General features: G+C 43.7%; 1 protein-coding gene and 1 long non-coding RNA gene across 14 annotated transcripts in view; one reads left to right on the top strand and one right to left on the bottom strand.

Moving 5' to 3' along the window:
• The window catches only part of BDH1 (3-hydroxybutyrate dehydrogenase 1), a 35,903-nt gene extending 14,459 nt beyond the window's left edge, over nucleotides 1-21,444 (bottom strand). The window contains exons 1-7 of one of the 13 annotated variants that reach the window (XM_081571467.1): nucleotides 19,862-19,929; nucleotides 17,541-17,730; nucleotides 16,719-16,824; nucleotides 15,802-16,061; nucleotides 12,985-13,111; nucleotides 7,461-7,533; nucleotides 6,669-6,779 (exon numbers count right to left, since the gene is read on the bottom strand). In XM_081571467.1, coding sequence (XP_081427593.1) covers nucleotides 6,669-6,779; nucleotides 7,461-7,533; nucleotides 12,985-13,067 — 267 coding nt within the window. In that variant the 5' untranslated portion in view covers nucleotides 13,068-13,111; nucleotides 15,802-16,061; nucleotides 16,719-16,824; nucleotides 17,541-17,730; nucleotides 19,862-19,929. Of the gene's footprint in view, nucleotides 1-6,668; nucleotides 6,780-7,460; nucleotides 7,534-12,984; nucleotides 13,112-15,801; nucleotides 16,062-16,718; nucleotides 16,825-17,017; nucleotides 17,208-17,540; nucleotides 17,731-18,109; nucleotides 20,112-20,999 lie in introns of those variants that run through there. The other 12 variants (XM_081571465.1, XM_081571468.1, XM_081571458.1 and 9 more) reach the window with 12 other exon arrangements.
• LOC145538798 (uncharacterized) lies at nucleotides 20,379-22,972 on the top strand. Its single transcript, XR_014077253.1, has 4 exons — nucleotides 20,379-20,647; nucleotides 21,069-21,203; nucleotides 22,172-22,213; nucleotides 22,557-22,972. It is a non-coding gene; the product is annotated as an uncharacterized LOC145538798 (long non-coding RNA).
• The last annotated feature ends 921 nt before the right edge of the window (nucleotides 22,973-23,893 follow it).

Raw genomic sequence — 23,893 nt, 5'->3', positions numbered from 1 at the left:
AAGTAACCAATGGATGTGTCAAGAGACAGACTGCTGGCATTCCCTGATAAAAGCCCTATCAGAGGCATTCTGAGCCCTTCCTTCACCATTAGAGGGAGTAGCACTGGTATAGCTTTTACAGAGAGCAATCTGGCAGATTTGAATAAATTCTAGAATCTTTCCACCTAGCACTTTCACATCTAGAAATTTTTTCTAACAATTACTAATGAAAGCCTGCAAAGACAAGTACTAGGCTATTCACTGTGGCTTTGTTTATAATAACAAAAGTGAGAAATAAAGGGCACAAATGGATTGCAGTTACCATGGGGTTGCACAGAGTCGGACATGACTGAGCACGCATACCCAGGTGCACACAGGTAGGGCAAGACAACTGAAATGAAAAGGCTTTACTTTTTTATATCACACACTTCTATATTGTTTGAATCTATTATGAATATATACTACTTTCAAAATTCAAAAGAAATAAACATTGAAAGGACAAATTCTTCTCTGCTCTGGAAATATGTTCAAACCATGACAATACAAATTATTATCTGTACTTGCTATGTTATTGAAATTTTTACATTGCATGGATATTGTTTTATAGATATTAAATCTAGTGAAAAAAATTCTTTCCCAGGGTTCCTGCTGCCTTCAAAATGAAGAAAAATGTTTCATCCACTGAACAGAGACAGTGAGTTGTCCTTAATACCCATTCTTCCCTTCCTCTATAGCAGTAAAACCCCTGACTTAAAGCAGGGTACATATTGTTTCAGAATAACGACTACATTTACCAGCCTCCGTAGCAGCCAGGCAGGCCATGTGACTAGGCTCTGGCCAATAGAGAGCATAGGCGCCATTAGTGCAACTTCTGGGTCATGACTTTAAAGACCAGCAAGAGAAGCACTCACAGTAAAAGAAATACAAATTAAAACTAAACTGAGATACATTTCTCATCTGTCAGATTGGCAAAAATCAGAAGTTTAAAGCATACTCTTATTGGTGAAAGTATGTAGAAACAGGTATTTTCATACATTACTGGTGGGAATGTAAAATTACACAACCCCTATGATAGGAAATTGGGGGATATCTTTTAAAATGATGACATATTTCATTAACCCTTTGACTGAAGAGTCATCTCACTCCTAGGAACTTACCCTAAAGATAAACTTCCAACGATAGTGAAAAAATACCTATTCACAAAGTTCTTCATCATGGCATTATTTATAGTTGCAAAATATTGGAAAAAACTATGTTAGTAAATATATAGGAAACTGTTGGAGTAAACTGTGGTCCACCCACACAATGGAGTACTGCAATGCTGTTTAAAAAAAGTGGAAAAGATCTCTGTGAACTCACATGGGGTGGTTTCCAAGATATATCAGTAAATTTTTTAGGTAAAAAAGAGTGCATACAGTTTGCAAACATTTGTGAAGGTGGAAATGAAAGAATAGAGTAGAAAAAATAGGAGGTGGTGGAGTAACATTCCTTTGAGTTTACCTTTTTATATAATTTTCGCTTTAGATTCTTGTTAATGTCTGAGTCTTCTAAAACTAAATAAATCAAGAAGAATAGGGAGGAACAAAATACAAATAAATGAATCAAACTATTTTTCAAATAAATAATATAATAATGTATGTATATATGCTCAGTCGCTCAGTCGTGTCTGACTCTTTGTGACCCTATGAACTGTCGTCCGGCAGGCTTGTTTGTCTGTGGGATTTTCCAGGCAAGAATACTGGAGTGGGTTGCCATTTCCTACTCCGATTTAATAATAATATTAATTAATCCAAGTAACTTTTAAACACAGTACTTTGTATACCTTTGATCAACAGATTAAAAAACACTTAAAGAAATCTTAGGCTACACTGTGGTGACCAGAGCAGGCTTCCCTTCAGGATAGCCTGCTGTGGGGCAGCTAAGGGAAGCTCTCATGTTGCTGCACCTTCAGATCTACTTCAGCAGGAGTGCCATGGCTACGGCCACGTGTGCCTAGACTGCTCTCAGCCAATGACCAAGCATGATAGGAAGCTACTGGGCCATTCCTGCCCGAGGCATGATATAAGGGTTGTTTGGTTCAGGCGACCTGGGATTGCGTCCGTTTTTAGTCCTAGAGAGGGTACGGCTCATGAGTGTAGCATGTCTTCTGATGAAACTAGCATTCGGATTGTTATTTCTATTGGTAGTACTACTCGATTATCTACTTCTAACAGTTGCAGTTCTCCTGGCTTTAGTTCCGATGTGGGAATTATATAGGAGTCGAAGCTCAGGTCTTCATAGTCTGTATATTCATAGCTTCAATATCATTGGTGTCCTATAGTTTTTACTGTGAGAGACGGGTTATTAATTTCATCTATTATATATAAAATTTGCAGAGATGGGAGGGCAATTAGAATTAGGATAATAGCTGGCAGGATAGTTCAGGCAGGTCTCCTCTAACAAATAACTTTTGCCTGGGGACTCCTCATCATCCCAGCTGAGACTCTCAGACTGTTCTGCAGTCTGAGCTCTGCCAACCTAATCCTTTTCCTTCCAATTTCTTTTCAAAGACCTGCATGGCAGTCTAAAGGACTTCCCTGACTCTTCCTGCTCCATTCCCTTTAGCCATTACAGGCATTTCCTAAATCAATTCCTTGATACATCTAACCCTATTTTGGCACCTGCTTCTCATAGGATACAAACGGACACAACAACTTAGTAGGTTTGCTGTTTGTAGTGTATGCATGTAGCAATTCTGAAGCATTTGTGTATGTGTTGTAGGATTAACTAAATTAGTTAATATATATCCACATAGTTGGGAGTCAGCATTCTAACTACAGGAAAAGAAGAAAGAAATATGGAATGAGGGAAGCAGGAAGAATGCTACTGTGATGAATTGGAATAAGTCAGGACAACCTTAAGAATTGTGTATGTGTATGTGTAATATTGATAGGAAATGTATGTAGGAGATAGATACAGTATATGAATATATAAATGTGTGTATGATTATATACACATTCCAGCTTTGGCCACTGAGGCAATCAAGGAGCAGCAATGCCCCATTAGCAACAAGCACATCTAATACCCAGATGTTGGTGTCCAAATTCCATTAAAAGGAACCAGGTAAAAATACATCTACATGGAGACATGTATGTGAATATTCACAGCAACGTTATTCATAAAGGCCAAAAGTTCAAATACTTTTATCCAGATATTTATCAATTAGTAAAATTTTTAATGTAGCATATGCCGTGCCTGCATGTTTAGTTGTGTCTGACTCTTTGCGACCCTTTGGACTGTAGCCCGCCAGGCTTCTCTGTCCATTGGGTTTTCCAGGCAAGAATACCAGAGTGAGTTGCCATTTCCTTCTCTAGAGGATCTTCCCAACCCAGGGATTGAACCTGTGTCTCCTGCATTGCAGGCAGATTCTTTACCCGCTGAGCCATCAGAAAGCCTTTAATGTAGCATATTCATACACTAAAATACAAATCAATAGTAAAAAGGAATGAACTACTGATACAGTCTACAATTGGATGAATCTCAAACACAGTATGCTAAGTAAAATAAACCTGGCACAAAAGACTATTTATTGTATGATTCTATTTATTTGAATAGTCCAGAAGGGCAAATTTAAAGAGACAGAAATCTGTGGCTACCTAAGACTAGAGGGAGGAGTGGACAGGTGTGCAAATAATCAAGAGGGAAATTTTTGAAAGTAGGAAATGTTCTAAAAATGGATGGTGGTAATGGTTGCATGACTGTCTCCTAATTACTTTTGCAACTTCATGTCCCAGTGCTTCCTTTCATGCCCCCTAAATTCTACTTTATGAGTCCCGGTGGAGCTTCATGCTTCCAAGCATATGGTTAGGTTATTCCTTCTGTCTGACTGGTCATTCCTCTCAGTCTCCATTTACGACAGTATTATTTATTCTCCATGGCCCAGAACAAATGTCACCCCTTCTGTCATGCCAGAATCAATCCTTTCCTTGCGTCTCCTCCGTCTCCTACATGGGCAGGCAGGTTCTTAACCACTAGCTCCACCTGGGAAGCCCCCCTTCCTTCTATGTATTCTCATTAACCATTCTTTGCACAACACTGAGAACACTCTCCACTCTAATTCTTCTAGCTGTGTCTGTGCATGACTGTCCAATCACTGGACAATGCTCCTTGGGGACAGACATCAGGTCTTACTCTTCTTCAGCACCTAACAAAGTGTCAGACACATCATTAGCATTTGACAAATGAATGAATGAATGAAGCTATGAAGAATAAGGGACACTGAAGAGAATGGAAAAGATATCAGCTGTTTTAAGCAACAGATGAGCCAGTTGTTGGCAAAGCAATTAAAACCAACCACAAACACTGGCCCGGGTTCTGGGCAGTACGGATATTAAATACATAGCTTGAAGTAAGATTCTGGGAAGATGGCAGAGTAGGAAGCACAAGGAATCTGTCTCTTCACCTAGACAGTGCACTTGCAAAATCTGTCTGATGTAACTTGTCTGTTAGAATCTATAATCTGTTAAGGCTTACAACTTCCAAGAGAATGCGTGGATGGTAAACTGCAGTCAATTTTGGCCAATCTAACCACTTCTATTCAATATTACTGAATATTATTCTATATTACTGGAAGTTGTAGCAATTAGGCAAGAAAAAGAAATGAAAGATATCCAAACTGGAAAGAAGAAATAAAACAATTTGCTTGCAGATGATATGATCTTACATGTAGAAAACCCTAAAGATTCCACAAAAATATAACCCTGTTGGAACTCAAAAATGAATTCAACAAAGTAGCAGGACAAAAATCAACACACAAAAGTCAGGTACATTCCTATACATAAACAATGAATGACCTAAAAAGGAAATTACAAAAACAACTTCATTGACAATAGCATCAAAAAAGAATAAAATACTTAGGAATTAAATTAACCAAGAAGGTGAAAGACTTGTACTATGAAAACTACGAAACATTTATGAATGAAATGAAAGATAATAGAGATAAATGGGAACACATCCTGGGTTCGTGAATCAGATGACTTAATATTGTTAAAACGTCAGTACTACTCAAAGCAATCTAAGATCTAATCGAACACCTGTCAAAATCTTAATGATTCTGTTTTTTACAGAAATAGAAAAACCCATCCTAAAATTCATGGGGAATCCCAAGGGATTCCAAATAGCCAAACAATCTCAGAAAAGCAAACAAAACTGGAGGACTCAGACTCACTGATGTTGACACTTACTACAAAGCTACAAAAAAGCCTAGTATTGGCATAAAGACAGACATATGGATCAATGGAATAAAATAGAGAGCCATAAATAAACCCTAATATATATGGTCAAATGATTTTTGGCAAGGGTGCCTTGACCACTCAAAGGGGAAAGGACTCTTTTCAACAAATGCTGCTGGGAAAACCAGATATCCACATGTAAAAGAATGAAATTGGACCCTTACCTAATACCATACACAAAAATTAATTCAAAATGGATCAAAAACCTGCATGTATGTAAGACCCAAAACAATAAAATTCTTAGAAGAAAACACAGGGCAAAACTTCATGACACTGAATTTGGCAATGATGTCTTGGGATATGACACCAAATGTACAGGTAACAAAACTAAAAATAGGTAAATTGGACTTCATAAAAATTTTTAAATTTTGTATATCAAAAGACAGTATCCACAGAATAAAAAGGCAACCCAAAGAGTGGGAGAAAATATTTACAAATCACATATCTGGTAAGGACTTAATATCCAGAATATATAGAGAACTCCTAAGACAACAACAACAAAAACATTCTGTTAAAAAAGGACTTCAGTAGACATTTCTCCAAGGAAGATATATGAATGGCCAATAAGCACATCAAAAGATGCTCAACATCAAAAATTGTGAGGGAAATGCAAATCAAAACTATGATGAGGTACCACCTCACACCCTTTAGGATGAGTGTTATCAGAAAAAAAAAACAAACAGAAAACAAGTATTGGTAAGGATGTAGAGAAATTAGAACGCTTGTGCACTGTTGGTAGGAATGTAAAATAGTACAATCACTGTGCAAAACAGAATGGCAGTTCCTCAGGCAACTTAGGATAAAATCATCATATGATCTAGTAATTCTAATTGTGGGTATAGACCCCCAAAGAATTGAAAGCAGGAACTTGAGATATCTGTACACCCATGTTCATAGCAGCATTATTTACAATAGCCAAAATGTGGAAGAAACCCAAGTGTCCATCAACAGATGAACAGATAAACAAAATATGATATACACATAAAATGGAATATTACTCAGCCTTAAAAAGGAAATTCTGTAATATGCTACAGCATGGATGAACTTTGAGGACATTATGCCAAGTGACATAAGCCAGTCACAAAAAGACAAATATTGCATGAGTTCACTTATATTTGGTACATAGAGTAGTCAAATCCATAAAGACTGAAACTGTAATAGTGATTACCAGGGGCTGGAGGGGAGGGGAAAATGGCAGTTAATTGTTTATATTAGGTATAGACTTTCAGTTTCACAAGATGAAAAGTGTTATGAGGATGATGGAGGTGATGATTGAACGATGATGTAAATATATTTAATATTACTGAACTATACATTTAAAAATGGTTAAGATGGTAAATTTTATGCTATGTGTATTTGACTGCAATTTTAAAACCCTATAAAAAATAACAATGATGATGAAAATGATTCATCTCTTACCTTCATCAAGCAGCCAGCAAACACAAGGAAGCCTTCTGAATGCAGATGCTTGGCCAAGGAGAACCCAAATCCCGAGTCACAGCCCGTAATCAGGACAGCTTTGCTGCCAACCTGTTTTAAAAGGTCAGACTCCACATTAGGAATCCAGGATCCTGGGGGCTGCATAACCAGGCCTCCTCTGGGCAGCAACAATTAATTAGGGCTTCCTGAGTGGGCCAGGCCTGGTCCTCCCCACCTGTTTTTTCTGTTTGGAGAAGCACCATGGTGTAGTAGAAATGCTTAGACTCAGAATCAAGAGACAGGTTCTAACCCAGACTCTGCTACCAACTAGTGTTGTTGCTTGAGAAAGTCACCTCCCTTCTGGACCTCAGTTTCCTCATCTACATTCACCATCATCACCATCACCATCAGCACTGACAACTTCCTCATCAAGTATCGAGTACTTATCATGTGCAAGGCACTGTGCATGCATTATTTTAAATCTCACAATATCTCCATATAGTAAATGTGATTATTACATCATGTTTCAAGTGAGGGAACAGACATTTTAAAATATCCAACATCATTAATGATAAAGCCGGAACTGAAACTGAGTCTGAGAGATTTTGGAGTCTAACCTCTTAACCCCTAACTTCATTTGATTGGGTTGGAGATTGTTCAGCAAGTGAGAGATGGCTCTGAGTGCCCTGGAAGCACGGAAGCCCTTACTCTGAGGGTGGCTTAGAGCCTGGGAACCCAGAAGGAGGCCTCTAACCACCTGGCTGGTTCCCAGGCAGCCAAGCTGCCACTTACCGGGTTCACCGAAGCAGCGTAAGTCCGAAGGCCAACAGGGACAAAGGGGGCAGAGTAAAACAGCAGCGAGCCTCTGAAAGAGGAAAGAAAGCCATGACCAGAGGCTGCAGTCATACCAGACCTTGTTCTGAAAGTGAAACTCGCTCAGTTGTGTCCGACTCTTTGTGACCCCATGGACTGTATAGTCCATGGAATTCTCCAGGCCAGAATACTGGAGTGGGTAGCCTTTCCCTCCTCCAGGGGATCTTCCCAACCCAGGGATTGAACCCAGGTCTTCTGCATTATAGGCGGATTCTTTACCAGCTGAGCCACAAGGGAAGGTGAAGAATACTGGAGTGGGTCTTCTCCAGGAGATCTTCCCGACCTAGGAATCGAACCGGGGTCTCCTGTATTGCAGGCCGATTCTTTACCAACTGAGCTATGAGGGAAGCCCTTGTTCTAGAGCGGAAGCAACTCAGCAGACCCTCAGGCATCAGTGAGCACTCCACTATTCCCACCCCAAACCCCTGAGGACTACCTGCTGGTACCACTGAGGAGGAGGGCCTGTTTCCTCCAGGGTTATTAGTCTGGGAGAAAGTGGGCTAGCAGCCATGGTGGCCATTTTTGCTGCTGTGTAGGAAGAGCCTTCTAGTGATAGACCTTTGTTAATAAAACCTTGTACAAATTCAGTGTCTCAATCCTTAGGTTTTATGTGGCTTCCTGACAGTTTTTTATTTTGATATAATTTTAGATTCACATAAAGTTAAGAAATAATACAGAGAGATGTCCTGTACCCTTTACCCAATTACCCCTACTGGTAGCATTTTGCACAATTCTAGTATAGTATCACAGCAAGGACATTGACATATGCAGTGAAAATACAAAAACAGTTCCATCACAAGGATCCCTTGCATTATTCTTTTATAGCCACACATTCCAACATCCTCTAACCACTAATCTGTCCATCTGTTCTCCACCTCTATAATTCTGTCATTTCAAGAATGGAATCATACAGCATTAACATTCTTGGGTTGGTTATTTTCAAGCAACATAATTCTCTAGAGATTCATCAGATTGTCTATTGTCACATGTTTCAATAATTTGTTCCTTTTTATTGCTAAATTGTATTCCACAGACCAAGGTCATCTGGGGTGCTTCCAGTTTAGGACTATTACAAATTAAGTTTCTAGGAACATTCCTGTATAGGCTTTTGTGTGAATTTGTTTTTCTCTTGGGTAAATGCCAAGGAGAGCAATTGCTGGGTCATACAGTAATTGCATGTTTAGTTTTTTAACAGCCTTTCAAACTGTTTTCCAGAATGGCTATAGCATTCCACATTCCCAGCAGTAATATATGAGTGATCCAGTTTCTCTGTATCCTCACCAGCATTTAGCAGTATCACTATTTTTCATTTTAACCATGCTGGTGACTGTGTAAAGATATCTATTGTGGTCTTAATTTGTATTTCTCTAACGGCTAATGATGTTGAACATCTCTTCATGTGTTTCTTTGCCATCACTATATCCCTTTTGATAAAATAACTCTTTATGTCTTTTGTGTATATTCTTATTAGATTGTTCTTTTACTATTGAGTTTTGAGAGTTCATTATATGTTTTAGATGCTAGTCCTTTGTTGCATATGTAATATGCAAATATTTTCTCCTAGCTCATAACTTGTCTTTTCATCCTCTTTACAGGATGTTATGTAGAGAAATGGTGTTTCATTTTGATGACTCTGATTATTTAATTTTTCCTTTTAAGGACCAAACATTTGTTGTCAAATTTCAGAACTCTTTGCCTATGCCCCAAACCAAAGATTTTCTCCTATTTTCTTCTAAAAGTTTTATAGTCTTGTTTTACAATTTAAATCTATGATCCACTGTGAGTTAACTTTTGTATAAAATGTGAAACTTAAGTCAAAGTTGGTAAGCCTTTGCCTGTGAATATCCATGTTCCAGTATCATTTTTTGAAAATGTTATCCATCCTCCATTGAACTGATTGTGCAAATTCTTTGAACTGATCTTTGTCAAATTCTAGCTGAGCAAATCCTTGTGGGGCTATTTCTGGATTCTCTGTTTCACTGAACCATGCACTCCCACCTTATTTTTCTTTTTCAAAATGGTTTTTACTATTCTATTTCCTTTGCCTTTTCATATAAGTTTTAGAATAATCTTGTCTTTATCTATAAAAATCTGACTGAAATTTTGATAGAAACTATGCCAAACTTGTATATCAGTTTGGGGAAAATCAATGTCTTTACTCTTTGGAGACTTTCAATTTCTAAACATAGTGTGGGTCTCCATTTATTTAGATCTTTGATTTCTTTCATCAGCATTATATAGTTTTCCATGTACAAATCGTGTATAATTTGTTATATTTATATCTAAGTAACTCATTCTTTTGAGCAACTATGAATGGTATTGTTTTAGATTTCTATATCCACAAGCTCATTGCTTGGATATAGAAAAAGACTGATTTGTGTGTGTTATCACGTATTCTGTGTCCTGCTGAACTCACTTATTAGTTCTAGGGGTGCTTTGTGGATTCCTCAGGATTTTCTATGTAGTCAATCATATAATCTGCAAATTACGGACAGTTTTATTTCTTCTTTTACAATCTGTATGACTTTTATTTACTTTTCTTGCTTTACTGTACTTCCTTACTGCACTATGGTGAATCGGTTACCTTGCTGCCCATCTCAGGGGGAAAGTATTCACCAGAAAATATTAATACAATGTTAGCTGCAACAGTTTTTATAGATGCTCTTTATCAAGTTCAGGAAGTTTCCTTCTACGCCAATTTTTCTGAGAGTTCTTAATCACAAATGAGTATCAAATTTTGTTTTTTCTGCATTGATAGATTCATATGATTGTTCTTCTTTGACTTTCAATTTGGTGGATTACATTAATTGATTTTCAGTGTGAACCATCTTTGCATCCCTGAAACAAATCCACTTTTTCATGGTTTATAATTCTTCTAATATACTGCTTAATTCTATTGGCTAATATTTTAAGAATTTTGCATCTATATTCATGAAGGGTATTGGTCTGTAGTTCTCTGTTTTGTATGCTCTTTGTCTGGTTTTGGAATCAGGGTAATACTAGCTTCATAAAATAAATTGGAAAGAGTTACCACTGGATACGGATGGGAGTTCTGGCTCCCCACTGGGTCCCCACCAACACCTTCCTGACTGTGAGGAGACAGAGTGTCTCATTGCTGCTCCCCATTGTATGGGGGGGTGAGAGGTGGAGGAAGTCCTGATTCTCTTCCTCCACTAGAAGTCCTCTGACACTCCCCCACCCCCACCTCAGGCAGGGAGGGGGCCTTATTATGGGGTGGGAGGGTTAGGGAGGGAGAATGTAAGTCCTGGCCCCTACTTGGCTTTCTCTGACACAGCTTCTGGTGAGGACACTGGTTACAAGTGAGTAGAATGGTAAGGTCACTACACCCAAAACTAGTTAAATGAACTTTAACTAGTTAAACTAGTTAAACAATCACTATTTTACCATAATCCCAGGATTTGATGTACAAAAAATTATTTCAAAACTATTTCAAACTGACTTGTTGCCAGATTTTCTCTATCCCACTTCCCCATATTCAAATATATCCACTCAAAGTTGGGGGTTGTATTACACCAGGTGTATCATAAATATCATATATATGGGTGTATTATACCAGGTGCTACTGCTCATATCCAGCTGTCAATGGCAAACTTCTACTTCTCCAGAGAGCACACGTTGGCATGGAAAATAACCATCCATTTTCTAGTTGCTGGGACTCTGAATTTAACCTGCCACTTGATTTCACTCCTCTCAAATATGAAAGAAAAAGGCATTATTTTTCCCTTGCTCTGGCTGCAAAAGAAAAAAGGAGGAAGCAGAGCACATGAAATCCTCTTGGCAAAGGCAGTTTCCAGAAGCTCTCAAACAAGAGTCGCTTGTTTAATTTGTACTGAGTTGGCAAAAAAGTTTGTTCGAGTTTGTCGTAAGCTATTATAGAAAAACCCAAATTTGCCACTGACAGCTGGGTATGAGGAGAAGGCAATGGCAACCCACTCCAGTATTCTTGCCTGGAAAATCCCCTAGACAGAGAAGCCTGGTGGGCTCCGTCTATGGGGCCACACAGAGTCGGACACGACTGAAGCGACTTAGCAGCAGCAGCAGCAGCAGCTGGGTATGAGCAGTAGCGCCTGGTATAAAGCACCCAGGTGTAATATATATATATATACATTATACCTGGTGTAATACAACCCCCAACTTTGAGTGGATATATTTGAATATGGGGAAGTGGATTAGAGAAAATCTGGCAACAAGTCAGTTTGCAATAATTTTTTTTGGCCAACTCAATGCTTTCTCTAAATTACACAATTCAGTGAAGTCTTGTGACATTTTAGTTACCTGGTTTCATGAGTGAGATTTTAAAAGGACTGGTATCTAGGTGAATCCTAACATGAATCCTAACATAACCCACATTGAGAGACATTTTCTTCCAGGGTATCAAGGTCATGAATGACAAAGACTAAGGAACTGACCCCGATAGTGAGAGGGTAACAGGTAGGAAGGCCAGAGGTCCCCAAGCGGCAGGAGGAAATAAACTGCAAGTGGCAGAATTTTTTCTCCCTTCTCTGTCGTGGAAACCAGTTCTGCCTAAGACTAACCTTTTTTTTTCTTTTCTCAAGCCTTGGGCTGATAAGGGCTCAACTAACCAATATTCATGTCAATTGTTTCAAGGCCAGGGATGACACACCTTGTTTGATCCTATCTCACAACTGCATATTGTGGGAGGCGCCTGGTGAAACTCCCTCAGCCTTGAAGTGTCTCTCTTACCTGATAATAGCTTTCTAACAGATATAAAGCACCTTGCTAAAAACTAGCAAGGGGGCACTCTTTCTGTTCTCTTCTGATGTCTGTCAGAAGCTTTCCCTATCTCTGTTAAACTTTAATAAAACTTTGCTACACAAAGAGCTCCAAGTAGTCAAGCTTCGTCTCTGACCCTGATTGAAATCCTCTCCTCTGGAGGTCATGAATCCCGGCATAACACACGTCTCGCAGCAGCAACCTTTCAATAGGAGAAGAGTAAGGGGACATAACAACTAAATGCAATGGGGACCCTGGTTTCTATCCTAGACTAGGAAAAGCTGCATTCGTGAGCTATCTGATGAAATTTGAATCAAGTCTGTAGTTAATAGTATGATATCAGTGGTAATTTCCTGGTTTTTATGAATGCACTATGGTTTTGTAAGACATTGACATTTGGGGAAGTCAGGTGAAGTGGATACGGAATATTTTTGTACTATTTTTGCAACTTTGTACAAACGTAGAGTTATTTCAAAATAAAAAAATATCTGATGAAAGATATTCTTCTATGCCTCGTGTGCCCTGTGGGAAGGTCTCTGTCTTCCAAGGACACCATTGCGTGTCCTTTGCTGGTAGACGGTGGGTACTGAGAGACACCTTTGAGAATCAGACCTTATTATGTGTGAAGAGCTCTGCTTTACCCAGAAAGTGTAACCACCAAGGCCACCTCCACCCTTCATTTTCTTACCTTGTCCCATTTTCTCTATCAGAGAAATTCAGGGTTTTCCTTGGGAGCTGTGACAGGGGTCTGGAGAGGCGGGCTGTCAGCATTGTGGCCACAAAAGGCAGAATGGTCAGGCTCCTCCTGGTGGGTTCTGAAACACAAAAAGCACCCTCATTGCCTGTTGCCTTCAGGGCTTTGGGCAGGAGTGGCCATTTTCCTTCCAGGTCGTAAAAGTCAAATTGGGCTCTGTTTCACCCAGGTCCAGTTATGGCACCAGACAGTCCCTGCCTGCCACCCTCCTCTCAAACTACAGCCTCATCTGATAGAAAGAGTCAGATGGCTGAAACATCTAGAAACCTGGGTTATGGCTCTGGCTGTGTACAAACTCATAGGGCAACCCTGGATGAATCATCACCCATTTGTAGCATGAGGAGATTGGGCCAGATCAGTGACCCTCAAAACAGACTGTGCAGCAACCAGTGGGGCACTTGGGGACCTGAGCCCTCAGTGAGTCCAGCTCCATGAGTCCCATTCTCTAGTCTGTGTTCCCCATATCCAGCAAAACATCCATCTCAATTTGTCCATGTGACCCCACAGGCAGTTTCTCCAGCCCAGGGCCACATATCATTTGATTCAGCTCTCCACCTCTCTCCCCACCTCACCACACACAGGGTCCAGCTCTGCGAATGAATTCATCCAAAACTCATCACAGCATGGAGACTGATGCTGCTGCTGCTGCTAAGTCGCTTCAGTTGTGTCCAACTCTGTGTGACCCCATAGACCGCAGCCCACCAGGCTCCCCTGTCCCTGGGATTCTCCAGGCAAGAACACTGGAGTGGGTTCCCATTTCTTTCTCCAATGCACGAAAGTGAAAAGTGAAAGTGAAGCCGATCAGTCGTGTCCAACTCTTAGCGACCCCATGGACTGCAGCCTACCAGGCTCCTCCATCCATGGGATTTCCCAGGCAAGAATAATGGAGTGGGTTGCCATTTCCTTCTCCAGTAGGAATTGCTTAAATGCAGACAAGGGCAGGACAAAGGGGACTATGCAAGAGAGGAAGCAAGAGCAATGAGTAGAGGGATTTGGCTGGAGCAGAGGCAGTTATCGGGAATAGGGAACTGAGGTTGGAAGACTGCAGAGGGAAGGCCAGAATGCAGAGGGTCCTCAGGGGTTGAATGTCCCCCTAGAAGTGGCAGTTCTGGAGAATATGCCTCCACCAATATCCCCAAACAATTCTCCATACCCATTGTCATTAAACCCTAAACAGCCAGTCAAACTAGCAGTCCCTAAGGGACCAAAAACTTCAAAACTTTAATTTCTTTAGGGGCATCCTATGTTGAGCTCTAAGGTAGCAGAAGCCCAAGTAAGAAGATCTGGTTTCAGGATCTATCTTAGGTTGGGTGACTCTGGGTGAACTCTGGGTGAATTGAGTGTATCCGGATTCTCTGTAGTTTCTCTGTAGGGGAAGTCTTAGATATCTCTCAAGTCCCTTTAAACAAAAAGATTATGTACTTTTGGGAAACTGTGTTCCACCCCTCTCAACACCCCTACCATGAGGGTCCGCCCTAATGAAACCCCAGTGTGCAGGGTCAGGACTAAATAGAAGTGGGGAAAGAAGGTTGGTAGTTCCCAGAGGAAGAGGAGCTTCATGGTGCTCCTGTTTCTGATCTTAATGTCTCTTTACAGGATTAGGCACTGAGTCCCCAGGGATGGAGGCATACTGCTGCTGCTGCTGCCGCTGCTGCCAAGTTGCTTCAGTCATGTCCGACTCCTTGCGACCCCATAGACGGCAGCCCACCAGGCTCCCCCGTCCCCGGGATTCTCCAGGCAAGAACACTGGAGTGGATTGCCATTTCCTTCTCCAATGCACGAAAGTGAAAAGTGAAAGTGAAGCCACTCAGTCGTGTCCAACTCTTAGCGACCCCATGGACCGCAGTCTACCAGGCTCCTCCATCCATGGAATTTTCCAGGCAAGAGTACTGGAGTGGGGTGCCATTGCCTTCTCCAAGCATGGAGACTAGAGCTACAAAATGAGACATCTTCTAATTAATCTAAAACACATACACACACACACACACACACACACACACAGAGTCTCTCCCACCACCTACCACTCCCTTTTCAGGTTAAGTCAATCTTGTTGCAACAAGACCATGTATCACTAGTGTCAACTTCAGTCTACTCAGCACAGTGACTAGTTGTGCATTATGAATTGTTGATCAGCATGTGCACTAGTGGCCCTCATGTTCTGGTTAATCCCCCTCTAGTGACCCTTTCTGGCCTAAGGGAAGGAACGGGAGGTGGGGAGGGAGTTGAGCCAGGCAGTCACATTCAGGGGAGCTGTTGCCCTTTTCCTGGTGAACTGTCCTAGTCTCTTGGCACACCTGCCTGTGTTGTATTAGACTGCCCTTATCAGTAACAAGGCTCTGCCTGAGATGCAGCTCCTCCCCTGCCATCTTGCTGCCACCCTAATCTGATAACCAGCCACCTGGTTCTAGGTCTGAAATAAGTTCACTGACTGGCCACCCCCACAGTGTTCACTGTAGGAGGCAGGTGGAGGTGTTCCATCTGTTTAATCCTTGGGAGAGCAAAACATAGGGCTTTTTGTCTTGTGTGATCCTTTCAGACTGTGCAGTAGGCTCTTGCTTCCACTCCTGCCCTTATTTGCCACACGGTAGTCTCAGCATTGCAGCCAGAAAGATCTTTCTAACACCAGTCAGGTTATGTGACTCCCTGGCCTAGAAACCTCCCTCCTTCCCATGCCTTCTGGAGTCTGCCTCTGCCCCCCTTCCTATTCGATATCGCCCTCCCCTGCACTCGCTGTGCTGCCGCCACGCTGACCTGAACCCACGCCAAGCTCTTTCTCGCCTCGAGGCCCTGGACTTTGCCTTTCCTCACATTGGATGACTGGGTCCTTCTCACCCTTCAGACTTCGGAGAGGCTGCCCCAACCCCCTATGCAGCACACAGGGATTGCTCTCTGTAAGATCACTCTTCAATCCAACATTCTCTTGTTTCGTTACTTGATCTCTCCCTTCCAGCTCATAAGCTCAGTGAGGCCAGGCACCTGGTCCATCTTGGTCACCACTGAATGCCCCATGCCTGGAAGAAACCCGACACGAAGGAGGCACTCAGTGAGTCTCTGCTGAGTGGGGGTGAGTCGTGGACTTGAAGCCCACCCTCCCATACACCCACAGACTAGCCCTTCATGGAAGGCACAGGCCCATGCTGGGCTCTGATTCTTTAAGGAGGTGCCCCTACCCCCCTCCCAAGTACTGAGCAGCTGGCTGAGCACACACATCTCCACCTCCTCCCGCCAGGACTGGAGTCTGAGGTCACCACCACTGGGTAATTTTAAATCCAGTTGTTTATAATTCAAGCCCTTTCCATCCCTTCTGCTCAATGCCTGTGGCAGAGAATGCCTCAATGTCATCTCCAAATAAAGGGCTGCTTTTCAACTTTATTTTCCTTCAAGTCAGCCACATCTAAAAGTGCAGGCATCAAAACAGCTTAAAGTTCATAAAAACTCAGCCCCTTTAATAATGCACTATTCACACTATAGTCTTATATACAAAATACTAGAATTTTAGATCTTTTTTCTTCTGTACTTTTACATTTCTTAAATATGTTGCTATTTTCACTCCAAATACAATGCTACAGGCAGTGAAATTGCTGGGTGGTTTGCCATCTTAATTTCTTGTGCTGGACTTTAGCCTCTGTAAATACTAGCTTCTCAAACCTGAGACGCCACTCACTTGCCTTTTGGTTTGGAAACAGAAATGGTTGTAGGAGGCAGGGGCTGCAAGGGGACAGGCAGAGCCCCTGTGGTGGGTGGAGACCGTCTCTTTAGCTTTGAATTCGTTAGCTGCTCCAGGGTGACCAAATTTATAAAATAAAATACAGCTGTAAAATTGAAATGCTCAAGTATTCTGGAATCTGGGGGAAACTTTTCTGAGAACACTTAGGTCTACTCTCAAGGGTACCTCCTTTCCACAGTCAATGCAAAACCCATGTGTAACCCAAGGAAAGCATACTGTCTCAAAAAAACCAAAAAACACCTGCTTGCATCTTTGTCTTAATGCTGGGCTCACTTGTTACATTCTGACAGGAAGATCTTGCAGAAGACACAGCTCGTTGCCGTCCTGTGCTCAGGGTCAAGGTGTCCCCTGCATGTGGCAAACATTCCCGGTACTGACGTCCTCAGAAAAGGCAGGGCGTCAGCAACAAACAGGAATTCAGGAAGCAATACTTAGGCAGAAAAGAGAACCCAGAGTTCTGGAACTCAGGGAGTTTCCGGACATGAGGTCTGGAAGGGCCCTGGTACTAACAAGTGGGAGGGGGAGGTCCTGTTTCAGTGGAGAGGGCAAGCTGGGTTTAAGCAAAGAACCATCCTATGCAAGGACTCCACACTGAGGCGCTCAAAGTCAGTAAGTGGTGTGAGACTCCAAGGTCTGACAACCGGCAGCCTGTTTCTAACATACTCTATTTGGCTATTTTGTTTGGCCAGCCTAATGTTTTAAAAGGCAATGTAACAAGGCAGCTATGTTATGCTTGAACTCAATATAAAAAGTTTGTACTTACTATTTTAAGCCTACCCATATCACCTCTGTTAACTGCCTGGCCACTGTGGGAATCAGAGTTTGAGATCTCACCAGACAGGTGTCTGTTATCCTTTGGCTATTTTCCTTCTGATCACTTTTAGTATAATCTTGCCTGAAGATTTCAGCTCAGCTCAGCTACGCATGTTAACTATATAGTTAATGAGAGTTTCCTTGAGGTCAAGCAAAAAGGAAACATGACAAGTTTTAAAGCCCTTATTTTAAAAAGATGTCTATTATTCCTTAGAGAGAGAACTATTCAGAAACAAAAGCCTGAAAGAACATTCAACGATATTATAGATGATGTTCTCCCTATCATTTTATCATAAATGCAGAATTGACTTTTATATAGCTGCCTTTAACAGGGACCTTCAATAAAAGCCAAAGATTTAACTTTAAAGCTCAGTTCAGCAAAGGCAAACCTAACACAGACACTTGGATTAGTCCAACAGATTCTAGTCACCTGATTAGACTTAGGTGATAGCCAATTCTTCTCAGAGAATACATCACACTCTCTGCAGTGGCTAAATTTGGGGTGTCCATCTTGCTCACCTGATCCCTGTCCTTCCAGACTTGCCTATTATATACAGCATTTGGCCTCTGATGCTGTAGTTGTGCAGTGAGGACCACCCCCCTCCCCCCGGCCATGGAAGACTATATCAGGGAGAGACACCCGACCCCAGATGAACCCATTATTCTGTTTCCTGGCACTGTGAAAGCATGCAAATCAGCCTCATGGGGCAGAGACATGTGACCTGACTGCTGGAGCTGGAGAAGGCAGATAGGCAGCTATGTGACATTGAGCCTGAAGCCAGAAAGTGAGAGATGGAGAAAGCCAATCTGCAAAGAGAGAAAAGTAAGGCACACATGTAGACAGAAGCAGAGATGGAAGTGAAGAGAAAAAAAACTAACAGAGCCTCCTGGGGGCAGATCTGCTCCTGATACCCGGCTGCCCTCCAGTCTTCAGCTCTGTAAGGCACCTGATGTCTTTACTCTCTGTGTTGATTTAAGCATGCTTAAAATCAGTTGCAGACAAAACAATACTGGTGAAAACACACTGAAAGCAGGTTCTTTCTGCAGACACTAGCATCAATTTTTAAGCTTGCCTGATATTCTGAGAATGCCACACGGAGACCTCGTAATCATAACAGGAACATGAGCCTCTCCCTCTTCACATCTGTCCTTCCCCAAAACAAAGTGCTACCAGAGCTGTCAAAATCGCCATAATTACAACCACCAGATTAAGCAGGCATTCCATCCCTAGGAGAACAGGGCTTGCCTACCAAATTCAAGTCAGACCAGTACACAGTAGGCACATAATATTTGAATGCTTTAAGAGAGTTTGCAGCAGGGCAATACCATATTGGGCTTATATTTTAATATGATAACTCTCACTGGGTTAAGAATAGACTGAGGATGGACAAGGGCAGAAGCAGGGAGACCATTTAGAAATTATGGCAATAATCCAGGACCATAATGTACAGCCATGCAGTTTGTGTACTGCACAATTCCAGCAAAATGTGAAGAGGTACTCCCTGGAGATATATATATATAAAGGGCTGCCATGGAGGAAACCATGCTGGTGGAAACCACTGAGCTATTAGACGAGGTCAACGTCTGGCTGTGTTGTGAAGGGAAAGCCCACTGTGATTTACTGACAAATTAAATGTAGGATATGAAAAAAGGAAGAATCAAAAGATATTTCCAAGATTTTTTTGTGCAGATGTGGAAAAAAAAAAAGGCATTAGTACAACTGACAGTTTAAGGAGCATCCTATTCAGAAATGCTTACCACATTTCAAATCAGAATGTACAAGCCCAACACCCTGGTCCTCACCAGGCCCCTCCAAATTCTATCTCCAACTATGCTTTTCTCATCTGTACATACCATTTGCTACATCATCTCTCAATAAGCCTGTACTTTCCAATTTTCCTGCCTTGCTCATCCTATACCTAATCTGAGGTCTCCATCTATCAAGCCCTGATTCAAATAACCTCCTTCAAGAAACCTTTCCTGATCCCCTAAATCAAAAATCAATCTCATCCATATTTGCAGTTCACTCTTTCCTTATGCGTCTCTGAAATTGCACTTAACCTAGGCTGGGTAGCATTAAAGGTATCTCTGTTTCTAACCATTCACAGCCCCCATTTGACCATCAGTCTCAACCTGGACTGTGACTGCCCCACAAATAGGACCTACGTGTTGTTTTATTGATCTCTGGTTCCTCCAAAATGACTACTCTGGTGTCTGACAGGAAGAAGCTACTCTTTAAAAGTGTACTGAGAGAATACTAGAGCTACACACATTTCAAAGGTCAGCTTCCTCGCTAGCCACGGGAATATGCCCTGTACAGGGCGGGGCTCCAATGCTCTGGTAGAAAGGAAGATATTTGATGCGTCATAAAGGATCCTGGCAGTCGGAAGCCCACCGTAACTAAACGTTTGCCTCTGCAGCCTCTCGCAGGGTTAGAAGGTGACTTTACATCAGCTGACTTGGGGCACACTTTGGCAGACGGGTTGGAAAAAAACACGCAGAGATCAACGGCGCTTAATGTGGCGCGCGGCAGAATACCCTCCCCCAGCCGGGCGCGGCCCCGAGGCGCGCAGACCGCCCTGAGTCCTGTCTCAGATGAGCCCCAGCGCGCTCGGAGAGCGTGGGACGCCAGAGTCGCGCAGGCGCCAACTCGCTGCGCGCGCTCTGGCCGCGCGTCCGGGGCAGCTCGGCCAATCGCAGGGCTGCCGCACCTTCCCGCCTACCAGAGGCGAGCAGCCGAGGGGGCTCGGCCCAAGCCGTGCTCCCACTGGCTGAGACGGCAACGCCCAGACCCAGCTGCGCTGTGCAGGCGCCAGCAGGCTGCGGAGGCTCCCGGCCTTGCCCCGCCCGGGCCCACCACCACCCCAGCATCTCCCGCCGGCTCCAGCGCGCCTCCACCTTGCTCGGTCCTCCTCCTCCCTCGGTCCTGCGGCCTGTGCTGTCCTCCAGCAACAGCCGGCTCAGCTCGTGCTCGAGGAAGCTGGACCGGCGGCCCGACTGCTGTCCAGCATCCTTGCCGAGGGCGCTGCGGGAAGGGAGGAAGCACTCCCACCACCAGCAAGTCCCCGAGAACAGAGCCTGGTGGAGGACGTGGATGGAGGACGAGGGATGCGGGGCAGGCCGGGAGAGATGCGGGGAAGAAGGGAGCAGTGCCTGGAGCTCGGGCTAGAAAGCAGTTCTACTGGCTTCGGCCCTGGCTTGGTCTCCGACTACCATGTGACCTTGGACCGGTTTCTTCCCTTCCTGTGGCTGCGCTCGCCTTCTGTTAAATGCGGCGGCAAAGAAGAATAAGTGCTGAGGGTTTCACTTGGGAGACTCAGAGCCGCATGTTCAAACGGGGTCTCCTCCTACCGAGCACATTGTTCCGAATAATAACCTTCGGGCCGGGAGGGCGGAGGATGAGGATTACCTGGGGTTGAGGCAGGTCTGGACAGGATCGATTCATCTTTTTACACCTTTACCCCGGCTGCGTTCGCAGGGCCTAGCCTACAGGATGTGGTGCCTCTTCTCAACCCGCATCCCCGCGACCCGGCTTAAGGGCAACGCAAATCCAAACCAAGCTGAGCATCACGCCGGTTTAGGAGCGCCGGCTCATCACCCCTGAGCTGCAGAGGTGCGGACCCCTCCTCTTACCCCAAAACAAACTGGCTCGGGGGCTCCAGTTACAGAGGGCTCCGCTGGTGCGTTCGCGATAACCTGGCGCTTCGCAGGCACCCGAGCTCGCGTCCCGTACCACCGAGTGGGGGCGCTACCGCCGTTTCCTTCTCGAAGCCCCTTACCCGCTCTCACTCCAGCGGCCTCCAGCCTCAGCTGCCGGGGTGCGCCTCCAGACCGTGGCTCAGCCGAAGGGCTGCGCGGGGCGGAGCTCGACGGCGGGCGTTGCCAGGGCGGGGAGCGCGCCGCGCCGCGCCGCGCCTCCTTCTTTGTCCTGGGGCGCAAGGCACAGCCCCCATCCCGCGGAGGGTAACTCTATTCTTTAGGCGCCTAGCCCGGGATTAACCCCTTGCTGACCGTCCTTTAGCCCTAAACCACGCTCAGATCTCCTCCACCGCATCCTGTTTCTGGGGTGAGAGGGGACAGACCACCCCGGGGGGTATGGTAGGGAGGTGAAGGTGCTGCCCCAGGAAGTGAGGAAACCTGATGAGATTGAGGCGCCTTCCAGGACCTATGCCTATTTACTGTCTCTGGAGCTCATTGGGGTAGGTGGGTTGGTTGGTTGGTTTTAAAGTTTGTCTTTTGATCAGATGAAGTTAATTTAAAATTGGTTATTCCTATGGGTTAAAAAAAATAGCACAGCTTCCCAGAGTTTCAACAAAGGAACGCTGGAGGCTGATCTCCACAAGTCAAGCTTCCCTGCCAAGTTTCCTGGATGAGAAACCAACTGAGGAGAAGGAAGCTGTCTTGGCAAATTAGTGGCAGACCTATGTTTAGGTCAAATTACGGAGAACTGATTGGAAAGGGACCAGGCAGATGAAAACAGGAAGGAAGTGAGGGTCCTGTGGTGCTTTAAAGAAACCTCTCAGCTCCACGTTATGTGAGCTTCTTGAGGGCTGAGTATGTGTCTTTTTGCTTTATCTCCAGCTCGTGGCAGGTAGAGCTTTGAGGACCTGGAGAAACGTGAAGGTAGGGTACTCTTGTTTTTCTGTACCCATTTCATAGACGGACTCAAGCTTGCTTCAGTGGTGTTTTTTAGAATAGTCATTGGTACAGCATGCCACTGCCATAATATAGATCGTTATATTGGGTCACCAGGTTATACTTTGAGGGTTATGCATTGCTTCAAAAGCAGTTAACTAAAGAGTTAATATTTCCACCCAGGAAAAACATACTTCCTTCCTACTTTTGGACTGAGAATTTATGGAAATAAAGTTCTATTTATGGAAGGCAGGACAATTGATGGGTCTATGTCTATCTGACTCCATCTGTGGCTGACGTCACACCTTCCCAGCCCATCTTTTTATTCCAGCTTTGCTGTGGCAGCCTGCTACATACAGATGTAACCTGAGAGGACCTTGCTTCAGCTGTCCTTGATATCTCAGGGCTTCTCTGTCACTGCAGCCTGGACCCCTGCAAGAAGCCACAGCCCATTCTGACATAAACCTGGAAGTACAAAGGAATTAACACGTCCTTGGACAACCTCTGACCAAAGGGAACAGAAACTAGTCGAGAAATGTTCCACTCTTCTGTGGGCAGTTACGAGGTACATTTTATACAGCACCTACGATGACAGAACCCTGGCTGCTGTGGTAGTGTCCAACGTAATCAGCTCAGTAATCCACCCTTGGATTGCCTTTTTCTTTCCTGCTTTGACCGTTTGACTCTTACCAGTCCTCCAGTCCTGTTCCTTGGGATTCATTCCCCAAATAAACCACCTGATACAAATTCTTGTTCAGAATCTGTTTTGGTGGGGGCGGGGGGCGGGGGTGGATCCCAGACTAAGCCAATGGTTAGTCCAAAAGAGGCATGTTAACAGGGAAATAAATTCAATATCCTGTGATAAACTGTAATGGAAAAGAATATGAAAAAGAATGTAACCACTTCCCTGGTGGTCCAATGGTGGTTAAGAATCCACCTTGCAATACAGGGGACCCCGGTTCAATCCCTAGTCAGGGAAGTAAGATCCCACATGCCACCAAGCAACTAAGCGCATGTGCCACATCTACTGAGCCCACGCGCCACAACTAGAGAGTCCACACACAGCAACAAAAGATCCCACATGATGCAACAAAGATCCTATGTGCTGCAACTAAGATCCAATGCAGCCGAAGAAATAAATATTTTTAAAGAGAATGTATATATGTACAGCTGAATCACTTTTCTGTACAGTAGAAACTAATACAACATTGTAAATCAACTATACTTGGATAAAATTTTTATAAAACACATAAAAGACCCCCCCCACCCCGCCAAAAGAAGAGGCATTTCAGCCCAACTTTCAGGGTTTTCTCAGTAGACCTTCCCCAAGTCTGCTGATGAGGAATCCATTGTTCTGTTTGTGCTTTTGTTCTTTTTATTACCCAGTTGCCCTGCCCCCTGGGTGAGTGAGTGAAGTAGCTCAGTTGTGTCCGACTCTTTGCGACCCCATGGACTGTAGCCCACCAGGCTTCTCTGTCCATGGGACTTTCCAGGCAAGAATACTGGAGTAGGTTGCCATTCCTTCTCCAGGAGATCTTCCTGACCCAGGGATTGAACCCAGGTTTCCCGCATTGTAGGCAGACGCTTTACTGTCTGATCATTAATAAGCTCTTGGAGGCAGACGGGAAGTATCAGACTCCCAAAAGACAGACCAGCTGAAGGGTGGGG

This window comes from Giraffa tippelskirchi, chromosome 2, assembly GCF_054371585.1.
Source record: "Giraffa tippelskirchi isolate mGirTip1 chromosome 2, T2T-mGirTip1v1.2.pri, whole genome shotgun sequence".
NCBI lineage: Eukaryota > Metazoa > Chordata > Mammalia > Artiodactyla > Giraffidae > Giraffa > Giraffa tippelskirchi.
The sequence above is the reverse complement of the archived record's forward strand: the minus strand, read 5'-3'. Positions and strand labels throughout refer to the sequence as shown.